General features: G+C 42.6%; 1 protein-coding gene across 10 annotated transcripts in view; it reads right to left on the minus strand.

Annotated features, from left to right (window-relative positions):
- Positions 1-18,667, minus strand: part of STARD9 (StAR related lipid transfer domain containing 9) — a 121,008-nt gene extending 102,341 nt beyond the window's left edge. For 3 of the 10 annotated variants that reach the window (XM_045059474.1, XM_045059466.1, XM_045059465.1), the window contains exons 1-3: positions 18,536-18,667; positions 12,906-12,975; positions 11,157-11,273 (exon numbers count right to left, since the gene is read on the minus strand). In XM_045059474.1, the coding sequence (XP_044915409.1) occupies positions 11,157-11,273; positions 12,906-12,975; positions 18,536-18,582 (234 nt within the window). In that variant the 5' untranslated portion in view covers positions 18,583-18,667. Of the gene's footprint in view, positions 1-11,156; positions 11,274-12,905; positions 12,976-15,063; positions 15,444-18,535 lie in introns of those variants that run through there. The other 7 variants (XM_045059464.1, XM_045059462.1, XM_045059468.1 and 4 more) reach the window with 5 other exon arrangements.
- Positions 18,668-19,770: the final 1,103 nt, after the last annotated feature.

The raw sequence follows: 19,770 nt of genomic DNA on the forward strand, positions 1-19,770 counted from the left end.
TTGTATAAATTAAAGCGGAATGTATCACATACTCTACAGTCTTGTTACTAAAAGTATAGTCCTCAGGCCAGCAGCATCTTCAGCTCTACCTCAACACCTCCTCGTTCTAAATCTGCTTCTCTAATTTTAATTACTTTCAGGCACATATGTATCACCTGGTGATCTCTTTAAAAGGCAGATTTGGAGGGGCACCTGGATGGCTCAGTAGGTTGGGCGTCTGACTTCGGCTCAGGTCAAGATCTCACCAGTTGGTGGGTTCAAGCCCTGTGTCCAGCTCTGTGCTGACAGCTCAGACCTGAATCTGAAAAGATTCTGTGTCTCCCTCTCTTTCTGCCCCTCCCCTGCTCGCACTCTGTCTCTCTCAAAACTAAACATTTTAAAACGCAGATTTCGATTCAGCACCTTTGGGTTGGGTCTGAAAATGTATTTCTAACAAGCTCTAGGCAATACACTTTGAGAGGCAAGGCAGAACAGCCCTAGACTCTCTACATCTGAATTCCCAGAGTAGAAAGCAAGGTACAATCTTTTTAGAAGGCAATTAGACAAAAATCTATTGAAATTTAAAATGCACAAATTCGGGGTGCCTGGGTGGCGCAGTCGGTTAAGCGTCCGACTTCAGCCAGGTCACGATCTCGCGGTCCGTGAGTTCGAGCCCCGCATCGGGCTCTGGGCTGATGGCTCAGAGCCTGGAGCCTGTTTCCGATTCTGTGTCTCCCTCTCTCTGCCCCTCCCCCGTTCATGCTCTGTCTCTCTCTGTCCCAAAAATAAAAAAAAAAATAAATAAACATTGAAAAAAAAATAAAATGCACAAATTCTCTGGGATGCCTGGGTGGCTCAGTTGGTTGAGCATCCAACTCTTGGTTTCAGCTCAGGTCGTGATCTCATGGTCATGAGATTAAGCCCCATGTCAGGCTCTGCGCTGACAGCGAGGGGTCTGCGTGGGATTCTCTCTCTGCCCTTCCCCAGCTCACGTATGCAAGCTCCTTCTCCCTCTCTAAAAATAAACATTTAAAAATAAATAAATGAAATGCACAAACTCTCTGAACATGCAACAGCACTTCTAGAAATGCGTCTTACAGTTATACTCGCAAAAATGCAAAGATGCTCATTCCAGTATTGTGTATCACAGAAGAGACCTAGAAATATCCCAATTGTCCATTACTAGAGAACTAGTTAAACTAATACCTTTATACAATCAAATTCTATGTAGCACTAAAACAACAAGGTAGAACCATATGTATCGCAAATAAATTAGGGCCAACCTAAGCTGAGTAGAATAAAGCACATTGAAAAATAGTATGTATAGTGTAAACTCCACCTTTTTAAAAGGCTATATAATACATACTTATTTATGTTTACAGAATGTCTGGAAGGATACCAAAGAAACTGTAGACAGCGGTTACCTCTAGAGTAAGACTTGGGGAGAAGGGGAGGCCTGGAAGGGGAAGGTTTTCTTTACTTTTCACATTATACTCTTCTTTACTATTTGCACATTTTATAATTAGCTTGTATTGCCTTTATAGCAAAGTATTTTAATAAACTAATCAATTTGTCAACACTTTTATGCAGTCATCTGCTTTCTGCTGAGTATAAAACTAGGGAGAAACCAATCCCATTTCTTTCTCCACACTTCATGAACCCTTTTCAGAACACTGTACTTAGAAGGGGACTTTTGTTGGTCAGCTGGACTGGCTCCCCCAAACAGAGGACCATTGACATGGCGCTGAGAGGGTGCTTGGACACAGACTTACTGTGTAAGTATGTATGTGCAAGAGAATTTAGCACCTGGCAAGGCAGACCAGGTGGCCTCCTCTGGAGAGGCTTACCATTATCAGTCCGCCTGTATATGAGTGTCTACTGTAGTAGACTTTTGTTCAAAGGGCTGCTGTTTATTGTATATCCCCTCCTTTAGACGATTTTGTAAATCTGTTTTTCCAAAAACTTTCAAACTACAAAAAAAAGAAAAAAACTCTCAAAGTAATCAATCACCATCACACTTTTCTTCTTCAAGGATTTAATTGACGATCCTTTAAAACTCAGGACAAATTCAAATGTAAAGGGAGTGCACATATGGGGCAACTTGTCAGCATTGCACACAGGAGCAAGAGAACTTCTGGGTAATGTCAAGGACAACTGTCTCAGGAACCCTATTTATATTTATACTGAGGCTGCCCCATGTCTGCAAGTGACTGTTGAGCTTTGGGCATGTCTCCCTTACAGATAACTTCTCTCTCTGGCCTAGACTCAAGGACCCAGACAGTACCAGAAATTTCTGTTACCCTTGGCTCACAGGGGAGGAAAAAAAAATGCCATCAAGCTTTTGCATTTTAAAAGATTTCTCTAGTTTTTGTACAGGCACCCAGCACCAGCAGCAAACATTAAGTTTCAAAGATCCCAGTTCCTCAGATTTTTATAAGTCTGAAAGCTACTCTTTAAAGATTCATAATCAAGTTTCTGGAGAGGAAAAAATGTGTTAGATGAAGCCAAAAGAATGACCTTATTGCCTTAAAATCCAGCCCATGGCGATGCTTATGTAGCTGAGCAGCTGTACTGCTGGCAGGGGTAACATACTGAAATGAAACACTCATGATAATCTCCCTTCCCCCACTTGTGCCTGCACAGCCTCATCCAGTTATTGCACAAAAAGGCTTTTTCTTACAAACTTCTCTCCCTTCTACTTCTGGCTCCATCTTGGTTGGGAAGAAATAGCACGAGTGATGGAATGTACACAGCTCTGCAAATATTCATGAGAAAATGCTTTGACGCCCACATGCTCCCCAGCTCCCCTAACACATACATGCTTTAGGGAAAAGGGATGCCCAGAGAAACTGATAGGAGTACTTGGTTCTCTAACTTAAGTAAACCACAAGTCTTCTCAAAACAGGTAGCAAGATTCAAGAAGGCAGAGTCCTAATTTGTCTTTCACCCACTGAACCATAAATTGAATAATTAATCCAATAACCATTGATGGGTCATTTCAAATGTGCAGCACTGAGGGCACCTGGCTGGTTCAGTCACTGGAGCATGTGACTCTTGATCTCAGGGTTGTGAGTTGAAGCCCTACAATGGGTGTAGCGATTACTTAAAAATAAAATCTTAAATAAATAAATAAATAAATAAATAAATAAATAAATAAATAAAATCTTTAAGGGGTGCCAGTGGGTTAAGCATCCAACTCTTGACTTCAGCTCAGGTCATGATCTCACGGTTTGTGGGTTTGAGCCTACACTAAGCTCCGCACTGGTAATGCAGCGCCTGCTTCAGATTCTCCCTCTCTACCCTTCCCCTGCTCTCTCTCTCTCTCAAAATAACTGAATAAACTTTAAAAATTAAGTAAATCAAATCTTTAAAAAAAATAAACTGTGTGACACTGGAAATACAGAAATAGAGCTGTGCAGCTCTGTGTGGCGTGGCATTCGAAACCTTGGACTCTGGAGTCACACAGTCAAGGGTTTGAATCCTGGATCTATGACTTGATTGTAGGACCTTAAACCAAGGTATCCAAACTATCTGAGCCGGTTTCTATTCTGAAATGGGGATAATAATACCTACTATAAGGAACAGTACAATCCTAACAGCATATCCCCCTCTGTAAACTCTCAAATTCCTTTTAACTGTAGTTTCTTCTTCATGTTTTCCCCTCTTCTTGCTCCTCTAAGGTCCCTCCTCAGTTTCAGTAACTCTTCCACCTTCTCTACTCTGTCCCCAAAGCCTTCATTCACACTCCAAGCTCAGAAGATACAAAACAAGTAAGGCATAAAAGAAGTGAGGGTCATAGTCCACTTCTCTACCTCACTCTACTTGTGTTCTGAGGAAGTAATAGATCATCTGTCTTCACCTTATAATGAGTTGGGGTCCCCAGAGAGAAACACTGCTTCTGTACCAGAAGTATCTAATCACAGCCCAGTTACATCAGAGAATCCATAGTAGGCACTCAATACTTCCCCGTGCTACTAGATGGCAATAGTGCCATTTCCTCACTTGAATGAGTACAGACCCAAGAACAGAAACATTCTAAAGAACAAGAGCTTTCGTTGGGATTCTGCTAAGCAGCCTATTTTCTGCCATGCAGGAACCACTGTGCTGCAGTTGATGACCCTCATCACTAGAATAAGCAACAGGCACTTCCCTGAAACATTAAGGACAATTCTGGACTAGCCAAAAAAAAAAAAAAAAAAAAAAAAAAATCCCGTAACTGATTTTTGTCTCTCTAGGCTTTCATCGTTAAAATAAGAATCTTGAATCATCTCTAGCATTCTTCTAATATCAATATTCTGTATTTTTGTTAAAGTTTTTATTTAAGTAATCTCTGAAACCAAAGTGGAGCTTGAACTCATGACCCAGAGATCAAGAGTCTCATGCTCAGGGCTCAGTCGGTTAAGTGACTGATTCTTGATTTCGCCTCAGGTCAGGATCTCATGGTTAGTGAGAGCCTCACACTGGGCTCTGGGTTGACAGTGCAGAGCCTGCTTGGGATTCTCTCTCCTTCTCTCGGCTACTCCTCCACTTGCTCTGTCTCAAATAAATAAACATTTTTAAAAATTTAAAAATGGGGTGCCTGGGTGGCTCAGTCAGTTAAGTGTCTGACTTCAGCTCACGTCATGATCTTGCAGTTCGTGAGTTTAAGCCCCATGTTGGGCTCTGTGCTGACAGGTCAGAGCCTATAGTCTGCTTCAGATTCTGTATCTCCCCTCTCTCCGCCCCTCCCCTGCTCACGCTCTCTCTCTCAAAAATAAATAAACATTAAAAAAAAATTTTTTTAATTAAAAAAAAAAAAGTCACATGCTCTTCTGAATAAGCCAGCCAGGTGCCCCTCAACATTCTGGAATTCTAAAGTATAAATATCTAGCAACCACATATAAGGATTCAAAAATTCTGCACAAGTTATTCTTCATGCCCTAATTACATACAATCCACTACAATTTAATTTGAAATCCTCTATTTTGTACTAATGGAAATGAAGACCAACTGGTTTAATGCTTCATAAACTGTTAAAATCATCATGTTCTGTACTTAAACATTATTATTACCTCTCTGTCGTCCCGTCTCTGAACTGACATTTCTTCATTAAATAATCACATGCAAATGCATACAAGGTATACTATACTGATAGCGGCTTTCCTGTTGGTTCCTGTAGTCAGTCCTTTCATCATTTTTAGGGGCATGTGAGGTTTTCCTCTGAAGACTCCAAGTTTCTAACATCCTCAAGCTAAAGTCCAGAAGAAGCAATGGGTGCCTGGGTAGCTTAGTGGGTTAAACATTTGACTCTTGATCTCAGTTCAGATCATGATCTCACAGTTTGAGACATCAAGCCCCACATGGAGCTCTGTGCTGCTCCCTCAGAGCCTGCTTGAGATTTTCTCTCTCTCTCTCTCTCTCTCTCTCTCTCTCTCAAAATAAATAAACTTAAAAATTAAAAAAAGAGAAGCCAAATTGTCTTTATTCACAGATGACATGATTCTGCATGAAGAAAATTCTGAGGAATACATACACACACACACACATTCCCCGCACCCCCTCTGGGGCTCTTTGAGGGTAGGCAATGGATGTACTTATGTGTGTTGTTTGGTATTCAGTGCACTGTGGAGATTAAATAATATAAAAACAAAAGCACAATCACATTGCTGCTATAATTTCAGTTTTGGATCCAGTGGTTAGGAGGAGGAAATCTCCTGCACACTCACACGATTTTTTATCTGGAAAAGATACAAGTGCTTCAGCCAAATAACTGACCATTTTAAAATAAAGATTCCCAGGAGAATAGGAGCAACTGCTTTCCACAAAGGGCTGGGTAGCTTTTTGTTCCTGGACGTGCTTTCTGTTGACTCAGTCTGCACTTGTTTTGACAGCCAATTACAGTCCTTTGTGGGTAAAGCTGAGCTAAAGCTCTTCATGGAAATTTTTACAAACACAAAATTATCCAAACACAATACACTTGAGCAGAGGACTCCCACTCCAACAGATATTCCTGACCAGGAGGAAGGGAAGGGAAGTTAATTTTCCAAGTGCAGCAAGCTGATCCAGAAGGGATCATAACCAGATTCAAAGAAGAGATTTTCAAGTCTAGTTCAGCTCTTAGCAGCCTGAGCCTCACTTCCTTTGTACTGTGATAGGGTAATCACCATAGGGAACCAAGCCACAGTACTCAGGAACCCCCTTATCAAATTGCAGTTGCCAAGCCCTGGTCTGGGAACTTAATTATTTCATTTCCTCCTCACAGTAACTTAAGCTCAAGAAACTAGAACTCAGAAAATTTAAGTAACTTGTCCAAAGCCAGCCAGCTAATCAGCGGCTATGCCTGAATTCAAACCCAAGTCTAACTTCAGAAACTGGATTAACTTTAATACAGATTCAAGCCAGATAAAATGTAGGCCCATTTTGAAGAAAAGCCTTGACTACAAGTCCAAAAATCAACAAACACTAAAAACACAATTTAGACCAACGCTGACCTGCCTTTAGAACGGGAAGCTAATGACACCAAGGTCACAGGGTAATGGACAAGACAGGTGGTATGATCCCCTACCGCTGCCCATTCACTACAGTCTTTTCTCTCTCTCTTCACCATCTCTTTTCTTTCCTAATTTACCATCTCTTCCTTTTCCTATATCCCTTTTGTTTTTCTTTTTATACTGTATTGTAGCAAATCATATGAACTCTGCATTCAGATAACCCTGTGTTCAAATCTAAGACTCATTTCTTACTATGTGACCTTTGGGCAGATCACGTAACCTAAACCTAAATTTCCTGAACTATCAAAGGATAAAATCTTCTACCTTTTAGGCTGCTGAAGGGATTAAATCAGATAATATGTGTGAAGTGATGACCAGGTCTCTAGTAGACTAAATGAGACTTTAACATTGAGGGTCAATGAGACTTGCTAACATACAATTTAGAATTGGACAGTCTTGGATTTGAATCCCTGCTCCACCACTTACTGGTTAAGTGATTTGGGCAAGTCTCATAAAATTTATGTACTATAGTGTCCTTATCTATAAGATGGAATATATAGGATAGACTAAACAGATTTGGGAGATGATCAAATGGAATGATAAACATTTAGAAACTACAGATGTTTAACAAATAAAGCAGCCTCTCATTAGAACTTGCAGTAGTGCCTTGTTCTCTAGAGGCCCATGTTTGTTGATGCCTGGTCTATTTATCAAGCGTGTCACCACTAAAGATTAGGAAGTGCTAAAACACTAAGAAATGCTAATCTTGAACCTATCTTTTCAGATCATAAAATAAATATAAAAACAGGGAGGTAGAAGAGTACAGTGCAATGAAAAGACCACCATAAGAAGCATGGGTCCGGTCCCACTTGGGCCTTAACTGCCTACATAATGCCATATAAATCACACAGCTGTATCTGGAACATGAGGGGTTTGGAAACATTTTTTATTTTCCTGATTGGCACTGCCACTGGCATTTAGAGGGTAGAGGCCAGAGGTGCTGCTAAACACCCTACAGTGCACAGGACAGACTTCCACAGCAAACAATTATCCGGTCAAAATATCAATAGTAGTGAGGTTGAGAAGCCCTGGCCTAGATGATTGCTAAGTTCCCTTCGAGCTCTAACATTCTAAGAGACTGTGATGAGGCAGCACCGACACTTAATAGATGACATTCTTGCCAACATCTATCAAGCAATGGCTATGATATTGCTCAAAATCCTCCTACAGCCAGTGGGGGAATGTTTTCAGAATATTTGAATATTCTGAAATCAGTACTGTATTTTTGTGGGTAAGGACAGTGCTTCCTCACAACAGGAAGAGAGCCAAGGATGAAGAGGGCTCAGTCCTACAGGGACTTGGTCCCTTGCTCTTTGGAGTTAGAATCAGTGTTTCCAAAGCCACAAGATTCCTTCTGGCCAAGATGATTTAAGTAACTCTGATTCAAGGTCAGAATAAGATAACACACATAACAGCAGAGGTGAATCTCAAATACATCATGCTATTTGAAAGAAGCCAGACTCAAAAGGCTACATACTATTTGATTACATTTACATGATATTTGGGAACAGACAAAACTGTAGCGACAGAAAACAGATTAGCAGATGCCAGGGCCTAGAGGTAAGAACAGTTTGACTGCAAAGGGACATAAAGAGATTTGGGGAATGATGCACTGTTTTGTATGCTGAATATAGCATAAGCTACACAATCGTGTTTGTCAAAACTTAGAGAACTGCACACTGTACACTGAAAAGGTGAATTTTACTGTATCTAAATTATACTTCAGTTAAACTGCCTGGGCACCTAGGTGGCTCGGTTGGTTAAGTAGTCCGACTTCAGCTCGGGTCCTGATCTCACGGTTCATGAGTTCAAGACCCATGTCAGACTCTGTGCTGACAGCTCGGAGCCTGCTCTGGATTCTGTGTTTCCCCCTCTCTCTCTGCCCCTACCCTGCTTGCATTCTGTCTCTTTCAAAAATAAACATTAAAAAAAATTTTTTAAATAAAAATAAAATTGCCCCCTCTCACCTCCACCCCCAAAATATGATCACAAATGCTATGTTGTACTTTGGGAGAGGATGAACTGGATGACATTAAAAATCTTTCCACCCCATGTCCTATAATTTTATGACAGTCTGCCCCTCCTATCCTGGTGACCTCAGGGTTAAGTCTGGGCTCCAATTTCTGTGTTAAAGCAATGAGTCTCTCTGACCAACTTATATGCATACGAGTTCTGCCATTATTCAGGGACATTTGGCCCTACTTTAGCTTGTGACAGAGGTTCCTTCCCTGCTATCTCCTATCTTAACTCCCCTTGGGACTGATGAGGGCCTTAAACATTAATAAACAAGTCAGAATAAACCTCAGGGGACACTGGTTTTATCTCTCTGCACAGGCTTCCTGTCCAAATCCCATTTGATCTTTCCATTGAACTTCAAGCAAGAGAAGAAGAATCATATTTATGACCCCCTCCACTATGGACTTCTGGGCTTCCCACCAGATTATTCTTATACTTACGTTATATAAATGCACACTTAAATTATACCCAAGTTTGTTGAGACATATATAGATACAGATACGTAGTTTTGTTTTGTTTACATACATCACTGACCCAGATTATTACTCTATCAAATGTTACACAAAATGGTTAACTTTTCTTATATCCATATCTAGGTATGCTATAGCCAGGCAGGACTGAAACAGCCATTAGAATGCTCATACTTTCTGCTAATAAAGACCACTGTCTTCTATGACACATATGCAGTCACAACTGTGAAAGGCTGAAGGAGTCCCATCCTCTTATTTGAAAGTCAGCTCCTTTCTTGCCTCTGTATGAAGGATGTCAGTAGAACAGTTACAAACACCAGGAACCAGATACCTCATACATGCTTGAATGCTAGGATAAAAACCAAGGTCCAAAAGAAAAGCCTGGATGTGCCAGCGCCTTCATATTCCAAAGGACAGAAAATATGGTAGGGACCAGATACTATCCACACTGACGTTTTCTGCCAAGCATTTACAGCAAACGCGTTGTGACTACAAATATAGAGTGCTCGTATTACAACAGAAGGGGCCCACAGAGACAACAAATCCCACAGTAGTCTAGGGTCTTGTTTCCACATGTTCCCCTCAGAAGAGAAGAATGGGGGAATTACACTCCCATGTTTTAAAATTACTCAATCATCTCAGAAGTCTGCAGTGGCAAAAAATCAGTACTGTACTCTAAATCACTCAAACTTCTTTTTTTTAATGTTTATTTTTGAGAGAGAGAGAGAGAGAGAGAGAGAGAGAGAGAAAGAGAGAGAGAGAGAGACACAGAGGAGCCACAGCCAGCTCTGCACTGACAGGAGAGCACGATGCAGGGCCTGAACTCACAAACCGTGAGATCATGACCTGAGTTGAAGTCAGACACTCAACTGACTGAGCCACTCAGGCGCCCCCCATAATTTTTTTTCTTGTTTTAAGTCACTCAAACTTGATAACATTGCTTCTTTGTCATAATCAGAAAAAGGTTCACAAAAAACTAAAACACTTAGCAGAAAACATACTTTAGCTTTTTATTCAAAAGTATACAGACTGACAGGGTGCCTGGGTGGCCAAGCTGGTTAAGCATCCGACTCTGGCTCAGGTCATGATCTCACGGTTCGGTGACTTTGAGCCCTGCATCAGGCTCTCTGCTGTCAGTGCAGAGCCCGCTTTAGATCTTCTGTCCCCCTCTCTCTCTGCCCCTCCCCCACTCACGCATGCGCTCACTCTCTCAAAAATAAACAAATAAAGGAAAAGTATATAGACTGATAGACAATGTTCTTCCAGACTACCCCCCAAAATATTTCCATTTCCAGTGGTATTTCCTAAGGACTTATTCGTATACTGTTTTTTTCATATGTAGGTATGATGATATTGACCCACAGAAGGCCAAATAAGTGATTTTTCTAATATTAGGGATGGACTTTCATAGAAAGTATCTTGGTAACTGCTGAGGTGAGGGCTATTGTCTGTGGTCATAAAACTCAATGGGGCAAGGTTTGCAGGCCATCACAGGGACTGAAAGCATGACCTTCAACAGTGCTCCAACAAGGACAATGCTGCTGCTTCACAGAAACAGAGAGAAGCCCTGTAGACCCAGCTGGCCAGACCTGCTGCCTCAGAAGCTTGTGAGAGAGCTAAGTAGAACTACCAGAGGCAGGAAAGGTGACCGACAGTCTTGCTGGGAAGGCCTTGACCGGTCCTCTCAATCCTCAGCAGATCAATAGAATTCACTTCTCACATACCTTGCAGGCCGCCAGACTAGATGTCTAGCCCTTTTACACTCAGCCTAGGACCATAAGAACAAGCCTGAGTGTCAAAGATACTAGCCTTTAGGATTCCTGGGTCCTTTTGCTGTATATACCAAAGGCCAAGTTTTAGGTGAGCCCGTTTATCTGCCGTAGGAGTAGAACACTACCTGAACTGATTTCTACCCACCTGAATCTTGCCCATTTAGGCCCAAGCCTAAATGGACACTAGCCAACTTTCATGACCTGAGCAAGCAGTCTTTTCCCATTTCCTTTGTTCTTTCTGCAACCGAAGCCTCTCACTACTATTTCTCAAAGCAGAACATCATTAGTTTCTGACCAAAATATTAAAGTAAGAAATAGCCAGGCCCCATGTTAATTTCCCAATAATTATCCAGTTAGAACTGAGGAGAGTGAAAGGAAAATGACATTACCACATCCTGAGATGCATACTGGGGGTCCTCTGGGTTGACTGACCAGTAGCAATAATCAAAGCCAAATGCCACCACCTTCTCCCGGGAGTCACCAAAGCCATCTGGTCGATTGTCCACCTAAAATCAAACATAGGATAGTCTTTTCTATCATAATATCAGAATCTAGCCAGTGCCACCTGATTCTTCCCTGCTATAGCTAGAGAGACCTAAACTGCTCATGAAAATCTTTATGTTATCTACCCGAAGAAAAAAAAGTGACCTTTGTCATTTCCTCATTTAAAACCCCTGGAGAATTAAATGTGCCTATCATACTGTCACCTATCTGCCTATATATGAACCAAGCACAGAGCAGCTTAGGAGAGAAGGTCTTTCCCTCTCAGAGCATCTTCTTATCACTATCATTTTTTCTCCAAGCATTTCTGTAAAGGACACTAGGAGTGCATGTATAGTTCGGTGCCTGGGCCTGACAGTCTACCAACTGAGGGCTTTCACAGAGGTCCCTGGGTATCTACCCCTAGCGAATTAGGAAGCACAATGGACAGAAGAGCGAGGCCCAGCCCAACTGCCCATGGTAGATGAGGGTAGAGCCAGAGCTTGGAACCACACTGACTTCCAGGTACTGGGGAGAATGGTATTATTCCCAGAAATGTCTTACTATTTAATATTTAGACTCTGATCAGAGATAGACAACCCCCAGCACTAGCCACCAGAAACTACAGTAGAAAGAGGCTGTCAGAATGACTAAGAAATTTTTAGTGGATAAATGACTTTAAGGAAGTAGACAGCTAAGGAGGTGTGCAGGGGGCAGATTAGAGTTTGATCCTGGCCAGGATTTATTCTTAAAAACCAAAAGTCTCACCTTTCAGAACAAAGCCCCTGAAGTGTTTAAGCAACAGAGACATAAATAACAGACAGCAGAGAATAAAAGGTCTTTTGTCCCTGGGGAGCTCCTGTTGCAAGTTTGGCAGGTCCTGTTCTCTTTTAGCCCAGAGTTGCTGTCAAGGGAAACATCGTATCACATCACATCACAGGAGTGGGCATGGCTGGAAGGCCTGTGTTCTTGATAACCCTCACTCCTGCAAGTCAGCTTCCTCACTCTCAGGAGTGCTTAATACTACCTGCAAGCTGTCTATAGCAGCAGTCACATGGCCAGCTTCCCTCCGTCACACCCCAAGGCCCAGAAAGAAAGAAACTCTTCCACTTCCGCTGTTCTGGTAAAGGAAGGAATAGGATGGAGGAAATCAGCCCTGGGAGGGGGTGTGGGGTGGGGGAGGAAGTTCCCAGCGTTTGTCCAATTGTGAGCCAAAGGTCAGTTAGATCTGTGAAAGAAAATCTGTAACAAGACCCAGGATAGTGACCTACTCCATTCTGAGATCTGATGCATATTAAAATCTATAGTAATGCCTTAAATTAAGTGATATCAAATGAGGGACTTGGGACAAAATCTAACTCATGGTCAGGCGAATTAAGTATATCCACAGATGTACCCAGCATGATTTAAACTGGCCATGGTGCCCATAAACAATTACCAACCAGTTTCTAAACATCTGCACCCTATTTGACAGAACTTGGGCTGCCGTGCCACAATTCCTATACTTCTTTCCTGCCTTATTTTTATACTTGCTTTGTAGTAGGTTATAACTCTTCCCTCTCCCAATCCTCCACCCTAAACACATCTTTATCCCAGAAGCCCCTGTAATCATACAAACTCCTCAGTGGAAAGAGAAAGGAAAACAATTTCAGGCTTACCTTTAAATTTCTGATTTTTGCCACTTTGCCATCAACTTCCATGATAATTCTTCCCCCTTCTTTGGTCTCCCTAGAAAAAAGACCCAAACTCATATGAGAAGAAACATTGCTTTAAAAAAAAAAAAAATCAAGAAAAGGGAAGTTGAGACCAGCGTTATTGGGACAAAATGTTTCCCTACTGCTGTCTCCTAAGTAGCTGTCCCCCCGCAGACGTGCTTCTCTAGATCATTAGATTGGCTCTAGAAGAGCTAAAAATTACCACTAGTGAGCACCCTCCATGTGATAGGCACTGTATTAGGTACAGTCATATTATGCTTCATCTTATGCAATCTTACCGCTAACACACCCTCCTGACATGGCTTCCTACCGTATCTTCATTTTTTCAAATGGAAGACTGAAGCTGAGAGAAATTATGTAACTTGTCCAAGCTCACACATCAAGTAGTGGCAGAGCTGGGATTTAAACCCAGATTTATCTGACCACAAAGCCTAGGCTCTTAACCATACCTTAGAAATCAGGCCTGAAACTCTGCAGAGTACCCTTTGCTCAGAGCACAAGTCATCCCCTCTCATTTTTCTGGGATTTTGAGCACAGATAATAATGAAAAGGGTTTTGGAGTCCTCTCTGCTGAGACGCTGAGAACACATTTTCCAAATCCTTTCCTTTTGTCTTCCTAAATCCAAATGAGAGCTAAGATTCCCAAGAATTTTCCTAGGTAGCAGTTATGTAGTAAAACTATATAACCAACCAACCCCTAAATTTACTTTAAGGGGCTTAATTCAAGTGATCCATACACCTGAAGCCCAAAATAAACAGAATATACTCCATTCTAGATATGAAATCTGAAATCCTTTTCCATAACATGAAGACCTTTTAGCTGAAGTGAAAGCCAAAATGGCAGATGAGAATTAAATTCACTGGCATTTCCCCCACTATAATGAAAGTAATCAACTAAATTACTCCTAGCCTAGAACCTGAAAGTTAAGAAAATATGTTCTGTCTCATTTTTATCCTTCCTCATGGTTCCGAGGATGTGACCTTGAGAGTTTGGGGAGGGGAGGAGAGGCATAGAGAGACAAGGGTCTTTACATTTAAGATTTTATTTTTTAACGTTTATTCATCTTTTGAGAGAGAGAGAGAGAGAGAGAGAGAGAGAGACAGAGCGTGAGTGGGGGAGGGGCAGAGAGTGAGAGAAACACAGAATCCAAAGCAGGCTCCAGGCCCTGAGCTGTCAGCACAGAGCCCGAAGTGGGGCTCAAACTCACCAACTGTAACATCATGACCTGAACCAAAGTCAGATGCTTAACCGACTGAGCCACCCAAGCACCCCTAAGATTATTTTTTTAAACCGGTGAGTGAGTCTGGGATAAAGCCCTGGGTAGGAAATTTCCCTCTCCCATGTAGTAACATGTCTGTTACCTAAATTTCCTCAAGGCCTTGATGCTCTTTCTTTCACATTTTATACTAGATAGTACTCAAGGCACCTGAGATACTCTTAGTCCCCCAGGATCATAAACCATACCCTGCTCATCAGCCCTCAATGATTCTAAAGAAAATCTTTCCTCTTTACTGTTAACATTTTACATGGTAACATTTTTTTTCCTTTCTTCATTCTAAGGTACATTTTATTATCTCTCCTCCCACTATAAAAGCAATACACATATCGTAGTAAATTTGGACAATAAATAAGAAAAAAAATCATGCAATAACTTTTCCAAATCTATTACCTAATTTTTTCTAAGTACACCCTTTCTTGAGGATTCCTCTATGACTCTCTCATATAAAGCAGCCTGAAAAGAAACATCCTGAATTTGACTTCTTGGAAGAAAGATACAAATCATAAGGGTAAGATGCTGACTCTTCCAGGCCTGGACCACTGCCGTTGGTAACCTAGGGATTCCAAGCTGTTCTAAAACAAAATGAGGGAGAATTAAAACTGAGCAGAACAGGGGCGCCTGGGTGGCTCAAACGGTTAAGCGGTTATGCATTTAACTCATGGTTCATAGGTTCAAGCCCTGTGCCGGGCTACACACTGATAGTGTGGAACCTGCTTCAGATTCTCTATGCCCCTCCCCAACTCACGCTTTCTCTCTCTCTCTCTCTCAAAATAAATAAACAAACTTGAAAAAAACACTGAACAGAAAGAAAGGGCACCAACCTCAACTGGGGAGCTGGCCACACAGAGCTCAACGAAAGTCTGCAGAGATGGAGCCTTATGCCGCGGAATGGCGCTACTAACACTTGCCTTGGGGTCCTGAATTCTACCAAGAGGCATTTATTTCTTAGAATGAATTTCCCTTTGCACAGGGATAAATCCTCAGTTACACATTTACTCCTACAACAATGTTTTTTAGAGTGTGGTCCACAGGCTACCTTCATCAGAATTAAGTGAGTTGGTGGGTTTATTTGAATTCCTGTTAACAAGTTGCATTATGGGGCGGGGAACAACAAGCCAAGTTGCATTATAACAAGCTCCCCAGGTGGATTGTATGCAAACAGTAATTTGAGAATCACTGTCCTGGAGGGGAAAATAAGCAAGCCATTACCACTTATTATCTAATCATTTGTAAAAGTTAAAAAAAAAAAAAAAAAGCAGACATCTAAGTATAAGGAGTAATAAAAATAATTGTTAAAAATTATATAGCGAACACCTTTTTGTACCCTTAAAATGAGCCAAGCCCTAGGTATTTTTAATGTATTCTTTCATTTAATCTTCATAAAAAAACACTGAAGTAGTTATCCTATTTTACAGATTAAAAAAAAAAAACCTACGACCCACAGAAAGGGAATATAGTATACAAACAGTAACTTTTGACAGGGCAGTGGGGAGTATTCCAGAACCTACAATATTGACAGAAGAGAACATGTTGTTTCAATGATGAATGATTCTGGATACGCAAGGAAGAGCATCACATAATGAGCTACAGATTTTCTAATCATGGGAAATTGTGAGGAGTGGGAGGAAATCAAAACCATTTCCCACATTATCATTTTACTTATGGTCAGTCCCAGTCCTATTAAGCAAACAGGCATTTGATCAAGAAGCGCAACTTTTCGGTCATCTCAGGAAGAAACAACTTCGTCTACTGACTGGAATCTTGACTCTAGCTACTTTTAGACCTTAAACAAGACCATTTTCTTATCTGGAAAAACAAAAAGTGGAAGCTTAGACCAGATGATCTCTAAGATTTCTTCACAAGTACATCATATCCAATGACTATTAGCTGAATCCGTGCCAGTGACTTATTTGAAGTTTGAACAAACCACATAATTAGCAGATTCCCTACATTTGGATGAACCTCAGTAAAGATAGTGGAAGTTAACAAACCCTGGGTATAGCTGCATCTCTGCAGGATTCTCTGAGAAGACAGGAGTGGTCTCGACTTCTTAGCTGGGGAGTCACAGTGGGTTTATCCATATTTGCTCCTGAATCTTCAGCCTCATATAGTTTATTCACACCTGGATATCTGCAGTATTGGCATTCTACCTCTTGATGCTCAAGCCTTGTAACCTAAACTAAAAGCAAGTAAGCTTTTGTGCCCTTCTTTCACCTTCACTTTTGTTTGATGAGATAAATTACTCTCTACCATGGCTGCAAATAACTCAATTTCAAAAGCATTTTCTTAGTTTTTTTATGTTTATTTTTGAAGAGAGCGAGAGACAGAGCAGGAGTGGGGAAGGGGCAGCGAGAGAGGGAGACCTGGAATCCTAAGCAGGCTCCAGGCTCTGAGCTGTCAGCACAGAGCCCGACCTGGGGCTCAAACTCACCAACGCGGGAGATCATGACCTGAGTGGAAGTTGAACACTTAACCGACTGAGCCACCCAGGTGCTCCACAACAGCGTTTTATTAATCTAATCCACACTATTATAAATTCCTAGCACTCAAGGAGTTGAGAGGCTACTGTTAGGGGTGCTCAAGGTAATTATCCTGAGAACCCTAAAAGAACAGTTTTGCAAAAAGAAGATGAGCTGGAGGCTACCTCCAAGGTGGCAGCTGCACCTATGAAAACTCCTCAACCATAAGTCACCACATTCAATCATGCAGAAGCCCGATGTCATAAACCACTTACCAATCTAAACACAGCAGTTCAGGCATGTACTACTTTCCTTCTTTCTTCATTGTATCTCTTTTGCCTTTTTCCTACTTTCTTTTCTGTTCTTGTTTCTTTCCCTCATCCCATTGCTCTCCTCATTATTCTGTCAATTGTATGACTTTTCAAAACCAATCACCACCATACCAGGGACAAAAATAATCCCTGCTAGTACCAAATTTTGTTATGGGAGACAATGCATTTTTGTTTATCCTTCTGCCCAATTTGCAAGCCACCTTATGTCCTGGAAAATTTTTAAACCTCCCAAATAATTCCATTATATGTCTTATGGTCCCAAACTACATTCTGCCAGCTTTGTCTCCTCTCACTCACCTCCCTCTACACATCCTCTCCCCAAAAGGGGGTTTTCTAACAACTGAAGTCCTTTGCTCTCAGTGTTCTTTCTACACCTTCTATACCTATCAGCAAACTCTAATAGCTCTTTAAAAAACGGTACAGGGGTGGGGCCCCTGGGTGTCTCAGTTGGCTAAGCATCTGACCTCGGCTCAGGTCATGATCTCATGGTCCGTGAGTTCAAGCCCCATGTTGGGATCTGTGCTGACAGCTCAGAGCCTGGAGCCTGCTTCAGATTCTGTGTCTCTCCCTCTCTGCCCCTCACCTGCTCGCTCGCTCTCTCTCTCTCTCTCTCTCTCTCAAAAATATAAAACATTAAAAAATTAAAACACACTCAGTTCAGGGGCTCCTGGTTGGCTCAGTCAGTAAAGCATGAGACTCTTGCTCTCCTGATCCCTGGGTGAGCTCGAGCCCCACATTAAAAAACGACAACAAACAAATAAAAACAATTAAAATACCAGCCCTTCCCTGGCTTTCCAAACCTAGGAGTGGAAAATCCATGAAAAAGGGAAGAAATTATGTCGCCTGATATTGGATGCCTCAAGAGCTGAGAGATGATGGATCTGATTAGCCCATGAGGAAATAAGCACTGACGACACTGAAGAAATCGGGTAGAATAACTTCCTTCTACTACCCAGTTCTGCTACCGCGCATGGGATGAAACCGCGCTCTCCCTGGGCCTCAATTTCCCTCTCACGCCTTACAATCTGGCTGTCTCCACATCTGTGCAGAGAAACCAATGTGCGCTCAGGAGCACACACAATTCTGCCTCAGCCCCCGCAGGTACTCCAGAGCCACCAAGAAGAAGAGAAGACACTGCCCATTCCTCTCCCCGGGTACTTTCCCAGACCTTCTCAGCGAACTCAGTGAGAAAGGCCCAACCAACCCATGCATCAAGACTTGAGCCGTGGCCCCCCAAAACTCCTGCTCACAGGACTCCAGGGACACGGACACAGCGCAGCCCACCGCTGACGCAATCCAGTAAGCACTATACCCCAGGACGAGACCCGAAAGTTCTAACCGAAACTTAGTCCCGCCAGGCTTTTAGGGTTTCCGGACCCTGGCCCCTTGGGCCACTTTGTGTCTGACTTCTCCGCGCCAGAATCACTTGAGTGAGAGGCGGGGACCTGGCCCTCCTCTCAGTTCATATGACGCCTCAGGAGCCCCCTCCCTTCCAGACTCACCTCTTGCTGAGAGGTCGGACCCTCACGGCCACCCGCACGTTCGCCATCCCTCGGCCTCAGCCCAAGCCTAGCAGGTCCGCCCAGCCGCAGCATCCCCAGCCCAACCCCAAGTCCAGCCCCGCCCGCACCACGCGCCTCACGGGACGGCCCCGCCCATGCGCGCGCAGTGAGCCCTCGAGGGTAGAGCCTGCGGAGCCTCAGCCAATCGTGAGTCCGGTGGGCGGGAGGTCGCCCGGCCCGGCCCGGCCTGCCAAACCCGCCTGGCTCCGCCCCGCCTCGCCCCGCCCCGCCCACGCACCGCCCAACACAGCCCCGCCCAAGGGCGAATCTGTTCGACGAGGGCGAGGCCTGCCGCGTCTCAGCCAATCCTGAGCCATACAGGCCAGGCCCCACCTACCAGGAATTAGCTTTTGTTCTCGGACAGTGCTGTACAGAGTCAAGTAAACACGTTTAAGTTTCGGTTAACACCGACAGTTTACAACGAAATTTGCTAAATACTTGTAATCGCTGCGTTGCCCTGAGCTGTCAATTCTGTGCTTAAATTTTAGGGGCAGAAATGAAATGGCGAACAGTTCCCAGCGACATTTGCAGTTCTAGCGAAGAACAGTGCTCTTGAAGAAGCACCTGGAGTGTGAAGTTTACAGTGCTAGTTGGCAAGCTTCTCTAGATTGTGATGGAACTTCGTGGGCACTCTGACAGTGTTTGTGATCGTGGAAAGAATGCTGTCAGTCCGAAATGGTTCATTAGTTCATCCAAGAAATAACTTGAATACCTACCAAGAGTCAGGTGCTCTGGTTCTTGCGGATACAGTCCCAGCTTTCGTGGAACTTAGAATCTACAGGGAAAGGAAAAGAGACAAATTATATAATTTGTCAGATGGTGCTGACTGCAATTTTTTTTAAAGCAGGGAAATGGTTTTGGGATATGTAGAGGGAAAGGTACTTATACAGGATCTTAAGGAAAGGCCTCACTGATAAGGTGACACTTAACTAGATTTGAAGAAAAGGAGGGGGCCATTCAAGTATTCATTTATTTAATAAATATTTTCTAAGCAAGCACCTATTATAACGGGCTTTGTTCTAAGTAGGAAGGATATAAGCAGTGAAGAAAACAGGCAAACCTCTGACCTCATGGAGCTTGGTGAGAGAAATTACCAATAAGCAAAACAATTTAAAATGTATATCAGAGATGTATAATATGCATAAAGACAAAATATAAAGCAGGAGAGGAGATAG

Source organism: Felis catus, chromosome B3, assembly GCF_018350175.1.
Source record: "Felis catus isolate Fca126 chromosome B3, F.catus_Fca126_mat1.0, whole genome shotgun sequence".
NCBI classification, from domain to species: Eukaryota; Metazoa; Chordata; class Mammalia; order Carnivora; family Felidae; genus Felis; species Felis catus.